This window comes from Miniopterus schreibersii (genome assembly GCF_964146895.1).
Source record: "Miniopterus schreibersii genome assembly, chromosome: 2".
Taxonomy (NCBI): domain Eukaryota; kingdom Metazoa; phylum Chordata; class Mammalia; order Chiroptera; family Miniopteridae; genus Miniopterus; species Miniopterus schreibersii.
The window spans coordinates 184626511-184643416 of NC_138102.1; the positions used below are offsets into that span (position 1 = coordinate 184626511).

The window sequence follows — 16906 nt, forward strand, 5'->3', positions numbered from 1 at the left end:
TCTCCCCGCAGGCTGACCACCCTCAGCCCCGAAAAGAGGCTGCGTGTTCTGGAACTGCAAATAAGTGAACCCACCCAGCGTGTCCTCCGGCGTCCGGCCCTCCCGCCCCGGCTGCTGTCCTTCCCGGTTGCTCTGTCCTCTTGTACTGGGGGAGTATACCAGTTGGTTTATCCAGTCTCCTGTCTCATTACTTTTTTAAAAAAAATATATGTTTTTATTGATTTGAGAGAGAGAGAGGAAGGAAGGGGGAGAGAGAGAAACATCAATCGGCCGCCTCCTGCACGCCCCCTACTGGGGATAAAGCCCGGAACCCAGGCATGTGCCCTGGTGGTGAGTGGAGCGGGCGACCTCTTGGTGCTCAGGGCGACACTCAGCCAACTGAGCCACACCAGCCAGGGCTCCCGTCTCGTTACCTTTCAGGCTGGTTTGCCTCAGCTGCAGTGTCCGGGCTAATTGCGTCCGTCTGCACGGCCCGGCGCCTGTCCACTCACGGGAAAGACGGCCAGGATGAGCGACTGAGGCTGACCGAGGTCACACGGAGTGGGGCCCAGTGTGCCCGCGACGCGTCTGTTCCCCTCCTTAGCTAAGCTGAAAAGGAAGTGGCCTCAGGTCAAAAGCAAATCAAGTGGTTTTCTTTCCAAGGGGGAGGGGCCGGCGCGCACAATGCGATTTTCAGAACTACCCTCCAAGTGGGGACTATGGAGCGAACCGGCCGCGGGTGGCACGCTAAGAAATGGAGCTGCTGGGGGGTAAGGTCCTATTTCCGTTTCTCATTAAATTTTCTCTTTTATTAAAAACCAACACTTTCCGAACTTCAGGCAAACGTTTCTGTTTACTGCTCCATAGCACGGTTTGGAGAGTCCTTTCGTTAGATGACCGGCCCAGAGAGAGAGCCATGGGGATTCCCTAGGAGCCAGGACCGGAAGGGGGGCCGCTGGGGGTTTAGATCTTTTCTTACCCCTTCCTCTAACCCTGAAAGAAATGCAAACGAACCCACAGCCATCAAGCCCATTGTTTTAAAAAAAAAAAAGTTTTTATTGACTTCAGAGAGAGGAAGGGAGAGGGAGAGAGAGAAACACCAATGATGAGAGTCTGATCGGCTGCCTCCTGCATGCCCCTGACTGGGGATGGAGCCCGCAACCTGGGCATGTGCCCTGACCGGGAATCGAACCCCGATCGCCTGGGTCCTGGGCTGATGCTCAGCTGCTGAGCCACGCCCGGCCGGGCCATCAAGTCCATTCTCGATTGTCCTCTGCCACACACGAGACAAAACAAACCCATTACAACTAACACAATATATATATTTTCAAGTCTTCCAAGCTGCATTAGACAAGAAATCATCCTATGCTCCAGCCGACGAGGTACAAGGAACGCAGAGCTTTTAGCCAGGACGCAGAGGTCCCCTCAGCCTGGGGTTGGGGGAACCACATGAAGTTTACCCAGGAGGAGCTGCTGCGTATGCACTTCTTAGGAACAAGCACCACGCTTGCGTTTACAATATGATTATGCTTTTGATACAGACGATGTCTACAAAACTCCAGGAACCCTACCATCAGGTAAGGCTCACAGGCTGTCAGCGGCTCAGGGGCCCTCCCAGGGCCACGGATCTCATTCCCTTCACCCCCTCACGCAGCCCACACCAGGCAGCGGCCGCTCCTGTCCTGTCCGGCCCCGGATTACAGGCTCCCAGAGGGCAAGGCCCTGTCCTGCGGCTTGTGCACCCCCGGCGGGACTGTGGGCCTGGCAGCCACTCGGCCGGCATCGGGTTTGCTGAGTGGAGCAGAAGCAGGTGCCGCATGCGGTGAGGCACTGAGCCAGCGCCAGGGAGATGGAAAAACCGCACCCACTCGTGCACACCTAGGCTCTACCCCTCCGGGGCCAGACCTCCCGATAGCCCGTCCCTGGGTGACTGACCCACCTGTCATCCCCGGGCCCAGCCAGAACCGGCCTTAACTCTTCCCACTCCTTCAGACCCGGGGCTCCTACCTGGGAGGGTCTCCCAGAGCCTGCTCGCTTCTCTCCTAAACACCGTGGGCCTGGGGGCCCGTCTCCCCACCTCTGGCCCTGGGAGCCGTCTCCCCACCTCTGGCCTTTACCCCTCCCAGCGCTGTGCACACGTGGGCGAGTTAACTTTGGACCCAGGGCGGACCATGTCACCTCATGCCTTAAAGCCCTTCCCGGCCCCAGGACCACTGGCACCTGCCTCCCCTGGCCCCTGGGGTCCGGCTCTCCCCTGGGCCTGAGCACCTGCCCCTGGGGCGGCCCCACCCCCTCAGGAGACAGCCCCCTGCTCCCTAGGATGGGGGCAGATCAGAGGGGTTCCTCCAGCCCCAGGCCTGGTTCTGGGCAGCAGCTCAGCGCGTGAAAGGAGCTGTGCGTGTGGTGGTTTGACGCACGTGGCCGAGTGACCCCGGGGGCGCGCCAGGCTCAGGGCTCCCGCGGGCGCAGCAGCCGCAGTCCCCCTGCCCGCCTGGCGGAGCGCGGGTGGCGCGCGGCGCGGGGCGGCCGGTCCAGCGGGGCCGCAGACTGGCCCTGGGCGCCCCGGAGGGCGGCGGGGCCGGGGCGGGGGCGGGGCGGCGGCCGGCGCTGGGGCCGCGCCCTCCGGCCACTCCCCGGGGCGCCCGGGCGGCGGCCCCGCCCGCCCCACGCTGCGCCGCGCCCGCCGGCAGCCCATGTCCTCGGCGTCGCCCACCCCGCGCTCGCCCACCCCGCGCGCCCCCAGGATGAAGGAGGAGTCGTTCCTGGGCAAGCTGGGCGGCACGCTGGCCAGGAGGAGGAAGGCCCGGGAGGGTGAGTGCGCGCCCCGCGGGAGCCCCGGGGCCACGCGTCCCTCCCGCCACCCGTCCGCCGGGACCGCGGCTGCCTGCGCGCCCCCGACCCCCCCCCCCCGCCGGGACCACGCGCCTCCGCGCGCCCGAGTCCCGCCCGCCGCCCGCGTGGCGCAGCCGCGACCTTGGGGACCGGCCGTGACCCTCCCGGCACCTCCCCCGGGCCCGCGAGCGCCGCGAGCTCGCCCCAGCCAGGCCGCGCGCCCCCGCGGGGTTCCTGGAGCCCCCCTAGGCCCCCGCGTCGTTGAAACGGGGCCGGCTCCTCGGAGGGCGCGGCCTGGGGGGGGGGGCGCCCGCGGAGTCGCCATTGATTCCGCGCGGGTCGCGGTCGGCAGCGGGGGCGGCCCCCCGGGCCCGGCTGTGACCCCCCACGAGCGTTCCGTGGGCACTTACGCGGCCCCGGCTCGGGCTGGCCCGGGGTGGCCTGGGCGGTGCGCGGGCCCCGGACTGGATGGGGGGCGGGGGTGGGGACGGGAAGGGGAGCCCAGAGGCCCTGGGCTCTTGCGAGCAAGGACCACAGAGGTCCCTGGTTTTTACCCCAGGTGCCCATTGGGAATAATTCTAAAAAGCCACCCACCTCCTCTTACACGTTTGTAGAGTTACAAGGGATGTCACCTCCGGCGCCGTTTGTGTGCTTTAACTACAGGGCTGTCCCCAGGGCCCCTCCCAGGGGGACACTCCTGAGCTTTCCCTTTGCTCAGCTGGAGAGTCTCCCCCTGGGACTGATTCGCGATGGGTGCACTGGGTGCGGGTGATGGTGGCTCCGGGAAGGGGCCACCCTGAGAAGGCAGCTGGCGGAGGAGGCGCCCCGGGGCTGGCCTCAGGCAGGTGGTGGGGACAGAAGGAACCTGGAGTTACGAGTGTGCAGAGGGGTTTCCGTCAGCCACCGGAGCCTGATTATCTCCTGGGACGTCCCCGCGCACCTCTGTGATGGGCATACCCGCTGGGACACGTGCGCCGCAGGGACAGGGTCTCTCAGGGACAAGTGCTCTGTGTCTTCTTAGGGATGCTTGTGACAGACTGCCCGCTGGGGATGTGTGCACCCCCTACCCTCGGGCACATTTCCTACCAGGGATGCTTCGGACAAAGTAGGTTATTCATTTCCCGGAGGTCAGGGCCTTGCCACCTTTAGCTGTCACCCCCCTGAGCAAACGGGCCGCTCCTCTCTCAAGCCTTCACTTAATCTCTGTGAAGCTGTGCCTCCTAAACGAGATGATAAATGACAGTCACTCTCTTTGTCATTCCCACTGCCCCTCTGAGGCGTGTCCCCACTTGTCTCCCTCACCGAGAACCATCTCAGTCCTTCCCTATGCCCAACAGCAACTGCAGACGTAAACGACTCTCCTGTCCCAATGCGCGCAGCGGGGTGCGCTGGGGGGCCCAGGAGGGAATGACACGAGGCTCTCGCTCTCGTGGACCCCGAGTCAGCTGCATTAAACAGACCAGCAGGACTGTCCCATCAGGCTCCAGGAAGGAAAGGGGGCCCCGCGCAGCCAGAGCGCCCGGGGAGGCCTCAGCACAGGCCGGGTTCCTGTTGAGACCAGAGGGAATCGGGAAAGGTCTCTCAGATGTGGCAAGTGAGCGGAATGCTCCAGACCTTTCCCGCTTTCTTAGGTGACATTTACGCTCTTGGAGCGCAAAGAACACGTGGCTGAAGCCATGGACTGGTCCCAGGCTCCAAAGCGAAGGGCCGCGTGTCCTCGCTGTGGTGAACCAGTGTGCGCCCCAGAAATGAGGGCCGGTCTGTTTTCATTTAAACGCACCGAGGATCCCAGTAACCAGAGCGATGAGCCCAGTAGACGTGACGACCGCAGAAGGGGGCAGGTGCTGTTGCTGCTCTTGTGTGTGAGTCAGCGGGATCCCCTGCCCCGGTTCTCAAGGTCGGGGTGCCTGGTCCCCTTAGGGGTTCCCGCATAGAAACCTGAGGCCGCACACCGCAATGGGGCTCTGGTGCAGGAATGCCGGAGGGCGGGACCTGGAAGGGTTTGGTGGCTTCCAGCTGGTCTTCTGGGATGAGAGCAAGAGCCAGAAGCAGAGGGGAGGTGTGAAGACTGGGTAATGAGGCCCGAAGGACTGAGGGTCACCACGTTCCCGCAGGCCTGTGGCCCTGGCAGCTTGTCCCTGTGCCGTTCACGAGGCTCATGAGCCACAGCAGGTCCCGGCCCAGACTCCAGGCCCCTGTGGGGGTGGCGCTTATTTGCCTACCGTGGAATGATCGGGAAGAGGGCGCGTAGAGGTTTGCTGGGCACTGCCGGCTGCAGGGTGGGTTTCATTTCCTTCTTTGTTAGAAAGCTGACAGTCAGGGGCGTGGGTGGAGGTGAGGCCCCTGTAAGGGAGGTGGGGGGTGGGGACAGCATTGCCAGGAAGTTAGAGACCTGGGAGCCTGTAGTGTGTGACCCTCCCAGGTGGGCAGAGCTCTGGCTTTCACCAGGCCCATGGGGATGGATGGGGGCGGGGCACTCTCCTGCCCTCTCCCAAGGGCGATCATTTGAGGAAAGGTTTGCGCTGGCGGATGGTGGGGAGGAACCGTCGCAGGAAGTGTCCGTGGATGAGTTCACGGTGTGATTCAGGCTCGTGTTCTAGGGAGGGACCCAAGTTGTGTCATGTGGTGGCCCGGTTCAGAAAACGGAACTATGGCTATGACTGTGGGGCATCAGGAAGAGTGGCAAGGGAACGCTTAGAAAACACCCCAGAGCTCCCCGTGGAAGGCCCGGGGACTTTCAGGAGCGACTTACTAAGAGCTGGGTCGGTTTCACCAGCTCCGAAGCACAGGCACGGAGGGAAGGACTCCCCACATGAGGTCCCCTTGTCACCACGGGTAAGAGGCTCCATCAGTCCCTCTGGCCAGGGGGCAGGCCAGGGTTGCCCCAGGGATCCCCCAGCTGCTGTGTAATATCCTTCAAGGGGCGAGGCCAGCTCCGGGGCCAGCGAAACCCTGGAGAGGAGGGGCCCGAGAGTGTCCACTCCGCGCAGGTGCCACAAGGGGCCCCTGCTGCCCCGCCCAGCTGCCAGGGACCAGCGCAGGAAATTTCTAGTCCTAAATGCCTTTCTTTTTTTGTAAATCTATTTTTTAAAGAAGTTCTGGTTCATGTTTCCTAATGACTTATGATATGTGGTGTCTTTTCCTACGTCTGGCTCCTGTGTTGCAGGGACCTCCTCGGGGAGGGGTGTGGGGATCTCTGGCAGTCGCGCCTGTTTTCCTCTCTCTGGCCGAGAGGAAGTGGCCTCCGAGGAGGGAGGCCTGGTGTGGCTCTGTGAAGTTTCCTTTCATTATTATTCTGATCATAATCTTCAAGCCCAGCGTTTCTCCTTGTTTGTTCCACCGTCATCCGGGGGTGCAGGGGCATTTACGAGGGAACCACGCAGGCGGGTCAGCGGGGGCGGCGCTGGGCTTTGTGTGGGGCCTATTAAAAAATCCTGGAGACACTGCCTCCGGGGAGACCGGGCGTGATGCCGCTCCGGGTGCCTCGGTGGCCTCGCCTTCCTGTCCCGCGCCCCTTTCAGGAATCGCTGGCTCCCGTGGTCCTCCTGGCGTCTCGGCTGCACCTGCCCGGTGGGAAGAGGCAGGTCGCCTTGGCAGGGCGCTCTGCGGTGACATCCTGCCTCCACTCCCAGGAACTGGTATTTACCATTTACCGCACCCCCAAGCCCCTGACCGCTGCACCCCCAGCCCGCTGTCAGAGTAAAGAAGGATGTTTATCCCGCACAAGCGGGCGAGCGCCTGCTGTGAGTGGTTTGCGGGCCCGCCTGATGGCTCCCTCCCGCTGCGCGTGGCCAAGCGCAGGCACCTTGACCCAGCTGTTTTCTTCTTTTCAAACGTACGGTTCCGTCACATACAGGGCGTAACCCAAGAAAACACGTTTCCTCTGCAACATTTTAGGTTTCCAATAAAGTCGCTTTACTTCCTAATGAGTATACTTACCGTTTATTACACGACACAGCGGCAGAAAACCCTTGTCGGCGCCGGAGCACGTTGCAGACGTGTGGGGCCACCGTGTGGATCTGCTCATCTCTGCTGAGGCTGTGGGGCTGAGAGCAGAACCAGGAGAGCCGTCAGTTCTAGAAGTTTCAGCGGCTTTCACACCCTTGGGACCCTCCTCGGAGCCACCTACTCAAATGAGAGTCTTTCTTTCTGGCCCTGGCGTTGTCTGGGCTCTGGGGCCCATCGAGCGCATCCCAGAAGTCCCGGGATGGGCTCTGGGCAGCAAGCGGAGCCCTTTCGTGTGGTACCTGCTCTGAGTGCCTGGGCCATGGGGACCTGTTTGGGGCTCTGCGTGTCATCCTGTGAGTGTTAGAGCTTTGGGGCCTCACTTTCTCGTTGGTGAGGTGGGGGGCTGGGGGGGGGGATACCAGCTCTGCACCTCCAAGCCGACGGGATCTTGCTGGTTCTCAGAAACGGAGCGGGTCCCGTGGGAGGCTGCTCGCAGGGTGGGCGCAGGGCTCGGCTCACACCCAACCTCATGGCTCTGCCGCTTGGTCTCCCTGAGCCTCTGCTCCCAACAGGCCCACGGGCGTCCTGGTGGCACTCGCCCTTAGGTGGCCAGGGGAGGAAATGTGAGGAAGGAGTTGGAGTCTTATCAGCCTCTGAGCCAGTGCTCAGTAAGTGTTAGTTGTTGATAATGTTGACAAGTGTTGATAATGGTGACTCTGGGGCGTTGCCATAGAGTCCAGACTCCAGAGCAGTTAGAGGTAGAGCCGGGGTGGGGGGAGCAGGGCGCTTCCCACCCGAGAGGACAGACGCAGCTTGGTTTGTAATAGCCACCTGCCTCTGTCAGGGAGGCTTCCGAGGCTGCGTCTGGGCTGGGCCAAGGGTGCTGGGCCTAATTAGGCGTCTGGAAAGACTGTTCTTTAAAATACGTTTTTATTGATTTTTTAGAGAGAGAGGAAGGGAGAGGGCTAGACAGAGAGAAACTTAGTTGAGAGAGAAACATGGATCAGCTGCCCCCTGCACGCCCCCTCCTGGGGATGGAGCCCGAAACCCTGGCATGTGACCTGACTGGGAATCAAACCGAGTGACCTCTTGGTTCATAGGTCGCCGCTCGACCCCTGAGCAACACCAGCCAGGCTGAAAGGACTGTTCTTGGTTCCGGTCTTCAGCCCTTTACTTGTTAGTTAACCAGAGCTGGTTGGGATTGTTGGTGCCCGACTAAGGCCATGTTCATAATTGATGCCCGTTTTAAGGTTCTGCATTTTCATACTTTCATGTGAAAAATCACAGTCCCCTGGGATCTTGGTTTTCTCTAATATTAAGTTATTAGAAAGTTAAAGAGGGTCCTCTCTCCCAGGGCTCACTCATGGAACTTGCTGGAGCCTAACAGTCCCGGGAGGAGCTGTCGGGTTAGATGGAACCACGGCCACCCCCAGTGTTGGCCGCTTCTCATGTTACTACAGAGTCTAGAACCTTCCAGCCTCTTAGCTTTAAATGTGTGGACGGGGCCCTCGGAGCAGGTGGGGAAAGGGGACACCGCGAAACGGTGCTCGAAATGTATCGTTGGCATACATGGAACTTGAGGGTCATCTTCCCAAAGGGTCATTCGAAGTGTCTTCTTCCATTTTTTTTCTTTTGAAAATTAACATGGTCTTTCAAAGCAAAACCTGAATGGACCTATTTTTTAAAAAAAATATATGATTTTATTGATTTCAGAGAGGGAGGGAGAGAGAAACATCAATGATGCAAGAGTCATTGATCGTCTGCCTCCTGCACGCCCCCTGCTGGGGCTCGAGCCGCAACTGCAACCCGGGCCTGTGCCCTGACCGGGCATCGAACCTCGACCTCCTGGTTCATGGGCTGATGCTCAACTGCTGAGCCATACGGGCTGGGCACAAACCCATTCTTGGTCTATACGAGCCTCATAGAAGAGCATCTGAGAGGAGGTCAAGGAAAAAGTTGAAAGAATTGAAAAGCAAAACCAGAACGGAGTCCACAGGAGTCATGCTCACCTCTGCGCCTGGCTGGGCGCTGGACACTCCGGCCTTGCCTGGCCTCCCCGTACACGCAGCTGGGGAGTAGGTACCGTGCGGTCATCCCCATTTTGCAGATGAGCAGACGGAGGCTCGGAGAGGTGAAGGCCCGTGCAGGACGTCGCTCGCCAGCAGCCTGGCCCTTACTTGCTGGCAGCCTCGCTAAACAGGAAGACTAGAAATCGCCCCTGCTGGTCCCTGGTGAAGCTGGCACTGCGCCTGGCATCTGAGCCGCACGTTGGTAGTTACAGAAAGGAGACGGACCTGCTGGTCACGCTGCCCCAGGACCCGGCTGGATCCTCGCTGGCCCTCGCTGCAGCCCGGCGCCCGGCCGTGCTCCCCCTTCCTGGCTCGGGCCTCGCACGGCTGTTCCCTGCGCCCCGGAGCCTGCTGGCTCGGTGCCCACCTGTCCGCTCGCCTGGGTCCCTGGGCCTGTTGTGTCACTGCCTTGGGAGAGGACGGTGAGAGATGCTCTTGGGCCGATTGAGGTGGTCTCTGCGTGTTCGCTGAGGAGGCGGGAGGCTGTCTGTAGTGGCTGTGGCCTCTGGTTGGTCTTGGGGCCCGGCCGTGGGTTGAGCTGCTCTTGCCGCCCAGGGAGGGAGGCGTTGCCCTCGGGGAAGGTGCTTCCCCGCCTGCGCCTCGTTTCCTGCTCTGTGAAGAGTATTTAACTCGCAGGGTGACTGGGGAACTGACTTACTGAATGAAATGCTGGAGTTTAAATTGGGGGCAGTCAAGCCGCAGATCAGAAGGAAAAATACTCTTATGATTCCGGTACCAGTTCCTCTTCCAGTCGCCAGCTACGGTTCTGACGCCGATTCCCACGTGGGTCCCCCCCACGCACACACGCAGCCAACTCTCCGACACCAGCGGGGACCCCGCAGTTCAGCTCCGTCCCGACACTGTCTACCCAGCGGGCAGTGTCTGATCCCCCAGGTCAGGCGCTGGGTCCCACAAGGCTGCCCCCACCCCCCCTTCAGATGCCAATCACAAGTTCAGGTGCTTCTGGCTGACTGGCCTTAAATTAGAGGGCCCCATCCCTGGGTTTGGTTAATGTGCTAGAGCAGCCCCCAGAACTCCGAGAAACAGCGGACTCACTGGATCACCAGCGTGTTATAAAGGGATGTGACTCAGGACCCGCCAGACGGAAGAGAGGCTCAGGGCAAGGTGTGTGTGTGTGTGGGGGGGGTGCCACCCTCCAGCACCCCCACGTGTCCACCAGCTGGGACGCTGTCTGAACTGCATCCTTTTGGGGTTCTCTGGGGGCTTCACTGCATCAGCGTGATTGATTGAACCACTGGCCGTCGGCGACGGGACTCCGTGTCCAGCCCCTCTCCCTCCCCAGAGGTCCTGGCCGGGGCTGGAAGTACCAGCTTGCTAATCACAGAGTTGGTTCCCCTGGCACCAGCCCCCTGCCTTAGGTTACCTAGGTCACCTCATTCATATAACAAATGTCACTTTTACTGTTCTGGCCACTTAGGCAAATTCCTAGGGTTTTAGGAGCTCTGGGCCAGGAACTGGGATGAAGACCAGATCTGTACATTTCTTCTTATAAACCACAATGATCCCAATTCCCCAAACACACGTCTGATAAAAGACGGTGTCTGGGATATGTAAAGAACTCCAGCCACTTGATAATAAAAGGCAAACAACCCAGGGAAAGGGGGGAGATAGAAGGTTGGAATGGACACTCCAGCAAAGAGCATGTAGGTGTGGCCAGGCCGTGTCTGGAAAAGACGTCAGGGTCATCAGTCACCCTGGAAATGAAGCGCAAATTAGAACCGGAGGGGTCACACTGCACGCCTGGCAGGCGGCGGAGAGGGTCACAGCAGGTCTTGGCGAAGATGTGGAGCCGCCGGGAGTCCCGCTGGGCTGGGCCGGGCTGGGCCGGGCCCACAGGGCTGTGATCCCTCGGGAAGTCAGGCTGGTGGTTTCTTTCAAAACTGGGCCTACGTCCCCCCCGTGACCAGCAGGTCAAGTCTGAGATCCTTACTCAAGAGAAATGGAAGCCTGTGTCCATAGAAGACGCGTTCAGGGACGTTCACAGCAGCTTCAACCCTCAGAGCCACGACCTGGACACAGCGGAGGGTCCCAGCAACAGGAGGAGACGTGGACGGGGGAGTTTTCACAGGACAGACTATTCCGGGCACTAAGAAGGAACGAAGACCTGATGAGCGCAGCCGGGCCCCAAGGCGAGCGGACTCACTCACCCCCGTGGCCGCCTCTGGGCGGCTGGGGCGTCGCCGGGAGGAGCAGGAGGGGATTTCGGTTTATGAAAATGTCCTGTATCTCGATGAGGGTTGGAGAGACACAGGTACGGGCATTTGTCAGAACTCCTTGAAGGAGAGCTAAAACGTGCATTTCATCGCATGCAATTTTCACTCAAAATTTAAAAAAACAACTATGAGTATATAGTGGACTCTTGTTAGTCGTGTGGGGGGCAGAGATATCCCTGTCTGCAGCTTATCTTGAAAAGCATGAAAAACAGGCTGGTATCATGGGCCAAGTAGCGGCCCCAAACACGTCCACTTCCCAGCACCAGCACCAGCACCCTGCGGCTGCACCACCTTACACGGCAAAAAGGCCTTTGCGGGTGGGGCTGAGTGAAGGGCCTGGAGATGGGAGATTACCCTGGATTGTCCGGGGGACACAGGGTTCTCACAGGAGGGGGCGGGCGTGTCACCAGAGGGAAAGGGCCGTGTCGATGGGACAGGTTGGAGTCATGCGGGGCTGCAAGCCAAGGAAAGCGGGCGCCTCTGGACACTGCAAAAGTAGAGAGACCTTCTCCCTGCACCTTCCAGAAGGACCTCAGCCCCGATTTTCTATTTTTTATAATTACTTAAAAACTTTCAAAAGTATGTTTTTATTGCTTTTAGGGAGAGGAAGGGAGAGGGAGAGAGAGAGAAACATCAATGATGAGAGCCATTGATCGGCTGCCCCCTGCACGCCCCCCAGCTGGGGATCAAGCCCGCAACCCAGGCATGTGCCCTGACCGGGAATTGAACCCTGATCTCCCGGATCCTAGGTCGACGCTCAACCGCTGAGCCCTGCCGGCCGGGCCCTCAGCCCCAATTTCAGCCATTGACACCCATTGTGGGCTTTGACTCCCAGAACTATAAGATGATGAATTTGTGTGTTTTTAAGCCACTGAGTGTGTGATCAGTTGTTACGGCAGAGATAGGAAACTGATGCAGGCGGATTGCCGGTAGACAGAGGGGTGCGTGGATGGGCACGTCATGAAACAAACCTAGGAAAACGTCGGGGGCTGCTGAGGCTGTGTGTGCGCAGGCGCTCACGTCAGGTTCTTCACATGGTCCTGTGTGTCCGAACGTTTTCATACAATATTCAGGGGAATGCGTGGGCCGGGCAGGTAAGAAGCCGTCCTTGGGTGGTAACCTCTGTTATCATCATCATGACGACTGCTGCCACCCCCACTTTGCGCATCAGGTGGAGGAGACCGGGGTGGGCCCCTCCCTGGGTCGGGCAGGCTCCTCCCGTGGCCTGGTCGGGAAGGCCGCAGGCTCTGCGGGGCGGCCGGGGGGCCCCGGGACCCTCGCCCCTCGCCTTCGATCGCCCTGCCTCGGCGCTTCCGAGAGTGTCTGTGCTTGGCCAGGGGAAGTGTTTTCCCGAAGTCTGTCTAGAAAACCTATTATTAGAATAACGTGTTTTTAATGATTTGGGGACTTGTTGGAGCAGCAGGCAGAATTTCAATCTTACTGTGCGCAGCTGGGCTCGGCTTATATCCCCCCCCCCTTGGGCCTTGTTGCAAGGACACATCTCTACGATTACTTCATTTTTCTTTCCCGGAGCCCGCGTTTAGATGGCTCCGCATTGTCTTGTTTTGACCGTCTCTTGGAAAAATAGACGCTCCTTTTTGTAAACACTTAGCCGGCTCGGTCAGAACCAGCCTGAGTCTGTCCCTGGAGGAGGTTGATGTTTGTTCGGGGTTTAAGCCAACAGCACCCTCTGCCCATTCTTCGTCGTGGCCACGAGGTGGAAACAACCCGAATGCACGTCGGCGGATGGCGGGATTCGCACCATGCGGGCCCTCCGTGCGACGGAATATTACTTGGCAAGAAAAAGTAGCAACACGTGCTCGGCGTGCGTCGGCCTTGACAACGCGGAGGTGAAGGCGGCCGGGCGCAGAAGGCTTCGTATTGTGCGGCTCCCTTTCTACGCAACGTTCAGAACAGGCGCATCCGGGGAGACGGGCGGGGAGTGGTTGCGGGGGGCGGGGGGAGGGGGAAGGGGCGTGATTGCCAATGGGCACCGGGTTTCTTTTGGGGGCTATGAAAACGTTTCCTAAATTGACCGTGATGGTTGCCCAACCTGGGAATATACTGAAAATCGTTGAGTTGCACATTTGAAAAAGGGCGAATGGGATGGAATTGAATTCTACCTCAATAAAGCCGTTGAAAAACACACGAGCGTGCCGCTGAGCCCTGGAGCTCGGAGGCGGCAGGGTCTCCCTCGGGCTGTAAATCCACAGGTGGGCCTTCAGCCGGGGGGAGGCGGGGACGGGGGGAGACGTGGGACCGTCGGTCCCCCCTCGTCTTTCTCTACGGTGTCCCTGCAGCGTGGCGGCTGCCCCGTGTGGGCGGGTGCTGCCCGGGAGGCGGGCTCCGTGGGCGCCGGCGGCGAGGGTGCTGCTGAGGCGGGGGTCGCGTCCCCGCTGGGCAGGCAGGAAGGGGCCGGGAATCGTGGGCGCGGTTTTGCCTGACCTCGAACACGGAGGAGGGAGACTTGGATCGGGTGCCTTTGGGGCCAACAAGTGGTCAAGAACCTCTGAGCTGAGACAGTGGCTGCTAAACTTTTATTTTTACCTTGACCCACGGTAAGAAATACATTTTACATAGAAATGCCAGTTCAGACATACATTTATCCATACCTGTGTCTGCCTGTCTGTCTGTCTGTCTGTCTGTCTATCTATCTATCTATCATCTATCATCTATCTCTATATTTATCTATCATCTATCTATTTATCTATATCTATCATCTATCATCTATCTATCATCTATCTCTATATCTATCATCTATCTATCTATCTATCTATCTATCTATCTATCTATCTATCATCTATCTATCTGTCATCTTAAAAGTTTCATGAAATAAAATCTTACTGTAAGCGAAGCACATTAACCCTTTTATTGTTTCATTTCATCAGGGAGACGGGCTGGTCACAGCTTACTTGACCGTGTGACCCACCGGGTCAAGACGATAGTTTGAAAAAGTTGGTCTGAGAGACGCAAGGAGGGACAGTGTGTCGCTGGGCGTTGAAGGACCCAGGTACTTTGAGGGCTGTAATGTTATTGTTGGTGCTGGCGGCTAATGCTCCAGCCTGGCTCCTCGGCTCTCGCTGGTTTGTTCATCATTCGGTCTCCAGGGCCGGCAGCCCCTCATCAGTGCCTGTGGGCTCCCCGAGACCAGCCCGGGCTGGGGCCGGAGCCGGTGGAGTGGCCCCTTCCCGGAGCTCGCCCAGCCCTTTAGCCCTGCCCTCGCTCCTGCTGTCCCCACTGTGTGTCCCCACCGAAGGGTCTTGACCCTCTTTGGAAACTCGGATAACTGTCGGCGTGAGGGTTTATTTCTGGGCTCCATTCTCTTCCGTGGTCCGTATGTCTGTCCTGTGCCGGCATCACAGTCTGCTACTTGTGCTCCTTTCTCAAGACAGCTTTTTAGGGGTCCCCTGGGTGTCCATACGAATTCAGGGCATGTTTTCCTATTTTTGTGAAAGTCACTATGGGGATTTTGATTGGGACTGCATGGAATTTGAAATCGCTTTAGGTGGTGTCGTCGTAACAGTATTAAGCCTTTCGATCCACGAATACGGTATCTTTGCATTTACTGAGGTCGGTTTTTTTGTGTGTTTTTTTCATTTCATCTTGAGTTCCTTCCACGGTGGCTTATCCTCAGTGTGCCCGGCTTTGCCTCCTTGGTCAGACTGACCCCGGGGGAGTCGATGCCCGTGAGCCCGGGCAGTGCCTGGGTGCTGTTCCCAGCCCTCTCCGTTGCCCGCTTGCCTGATTCTTGCCATTTTCCTCGCTGGGGCCCCGCACTCGGGGTTGGAAGCCCATGACTGGCCGTGCGGAGGTTGAGCCCCAGCTGGGCTCGGCTGACGCGGGGAAGGGGCGCGGGCAGACCCCAGGACGGGGGTGAGCTCACAGCCCAGCGGTGGACAGTCAGCTCTCAGGTGGCACCCGGCGAGTCACATAGAGGCCTGGGGTCCGGGCACAAAGGGCAGTGCAGGGGGTGATCGTTAGCCTCTCGATTACACGGCATCCCCCTGGGCAGCCCCCTAGGTACACCCCACAGGGCGAGCGCAGAGGGCGACTTCTGGCTCTGCTGGTGGTGGCCGAGTGGTGTGCTGACCTCGGGAGGCCCCGCCGGGTTCGAGTCCGGGCCAGACGGCGGGGTTCAGACCAGCTCACTGTGTTCAGTGGTTCGGGGCTGCGTGGAGGGCGGACGGGGGACCTGAGAGCTGAGGCTGGAGTCACTGACCCGAGTCAGAGCCCCCATCGGGGCGGGGGGAGCAGCAGCCCCATCTCCGTGGCTCTCAGGGGGAAGGGGGGGTCCTCGTTCAAGGCCTGACGTGGGATTGAAGGACCCAGCGCTGCTGCATCGTGGTGAGGGGAGGGAACGGAGCTGTTAATTGGGGGGCATTCAGTGCTGGGCGTCCCTGTTTAGGGCTGAGTGTAGCCCCGGGCCTGTGTCCGTCTCCCAGCGGGCACTTGGGGCCCAATAAGCAACTCCCACCCCCTCCCGCACCCAAAAAATCCAAGACAGACGCCCGGGCCTGGGGCCTTGCATCCGGCTTAGCAGAAACCCCCTGACTTCGTAGGGAGGGGAGGTCTCAGCTCCGCGTGGGAGGCGCTGGTCAGCATTGTGCCCTGACAGGTGCAGCTCACACGATTTCCAGCCGAAAAGGTTTGGCTTCAGGAGCAAGACTTAGAAAGGACGGAGGAGCTGGCCTGGAGCTGGCCCGGGATCTGCGCCGGTGAGACCCGGCCTGGGTGTGGCTCTTGTCCCTGCAGCATCGCAGGGCCCGTGAGAGCCTCGCCTTCCACCCCCTCCGCCAGGTGGGCCCCTGGTCAGGTCCCACGTGTACCCTCAGCCCTTCGAGTCGCTTCCTGTCGCTGGGCGGGGAGCAAGCTGAAGATTGGGTGACTCCAGCACCGCGGTGTCCCAGCCACCCGGGGGTGTCCCAGTCGGGCTTCAGGTGGCTCCAAGGTCGTGCTCCGGGCCGGGCCGCCTCCCAAGAGAAAGGAAATGAAAATCTAGTCTCATTTTGCAGAGGAGGAAACTGAGGCCCTGAGAGCAGGAGGGAGGCCACGTGTTCTGTGGGGGGCTCACGAGGCTCTTCCCCAGCAGGCTGCGAGCCCGTGCGTGCTGGTGTGGAGCGAATGACACCCACTGTGCAACCAGCAAAGAAGGACGCGTCTCCTTCCCCCCTTTTCTCATCTCAGGCGCCGGACAAGAATGGAAAGTCCATTTCTCAGGGTTAGCTCCGGTCTGATTAAATGTGGCTGCTGCTCCACACTTTTTAATGGGTATGAAAATATCCGCCTGGTGAAAAGGCAGCTGGGCGCGGGCGGCCTTCCGAGCCGGTCGCGTTCCTCCGGCGGGGAGAGGCCTGCCGCAGCAGCATCCCCGCCGCCGTGGCCACCCCATTGATTGGTTTTTATTTTGTTCCGTGTTGAAATGATCCGATTTTAAGCATGATTTCTGAGGACGTTGCAGGGAACTCCAAGGATGGCAATGGCCCTGGAGAGTCGAGCTGGAAATCACACTGGAATTGGTGCTTTGCTCCTATGGACGGTGGGGACCCTACTGGGGGCCCAGCTCAGCCCCCCCGACCCAGAGCCAGTGGACGTTAGTGGCCGAGCAGATCTGGCCTCAGACCCAGCCTCTGCGTGTGTCTGGTGGGGGGACTGGATCTCGACGCTCCCACCGTGGACTCTGAGCCCTGAGAGTTCCCCTTTCAATGTCACGGGCCCCCGGGGCCCCCGGAGCGTGCCTGCCTGGGCTCCCCCAAATCCCTTCTTTGCCCCTCAGTCATCATCAGCAGCCCCTCCCCCCCGGTGCTGTTCTGTACCTGTTGAAACTACACCTGCTGCACACCGGTG

The 16906-nt window shown here is 59.7% G+C and overlaps 1 protein-coding gene across 1 annotated transcript in view; it reads left to right on the forward strand.

Annotated features, from left to right (window-relative positions):
• The first annotated feature begins 2620 nt into the window (after window positions 1–2620).
• PARVB (parvin beta) overlaps window positions 2621–16906 on the forward strand; it is a 67044-nt gene continuing 52758 nt past the window's right edge. Inside the window, exon 1 of the mRNA XM_081130219.1 lies at window positions 2621–2790. Coding sequence (XP_080986345.1) covers window positions 2673–2790 — 118 coding nt within the window. The 5' untranslated portion in view covers window positions 2621–2672. The remainder of the gene's footprint in view (window positions 2791–16906) is intronic.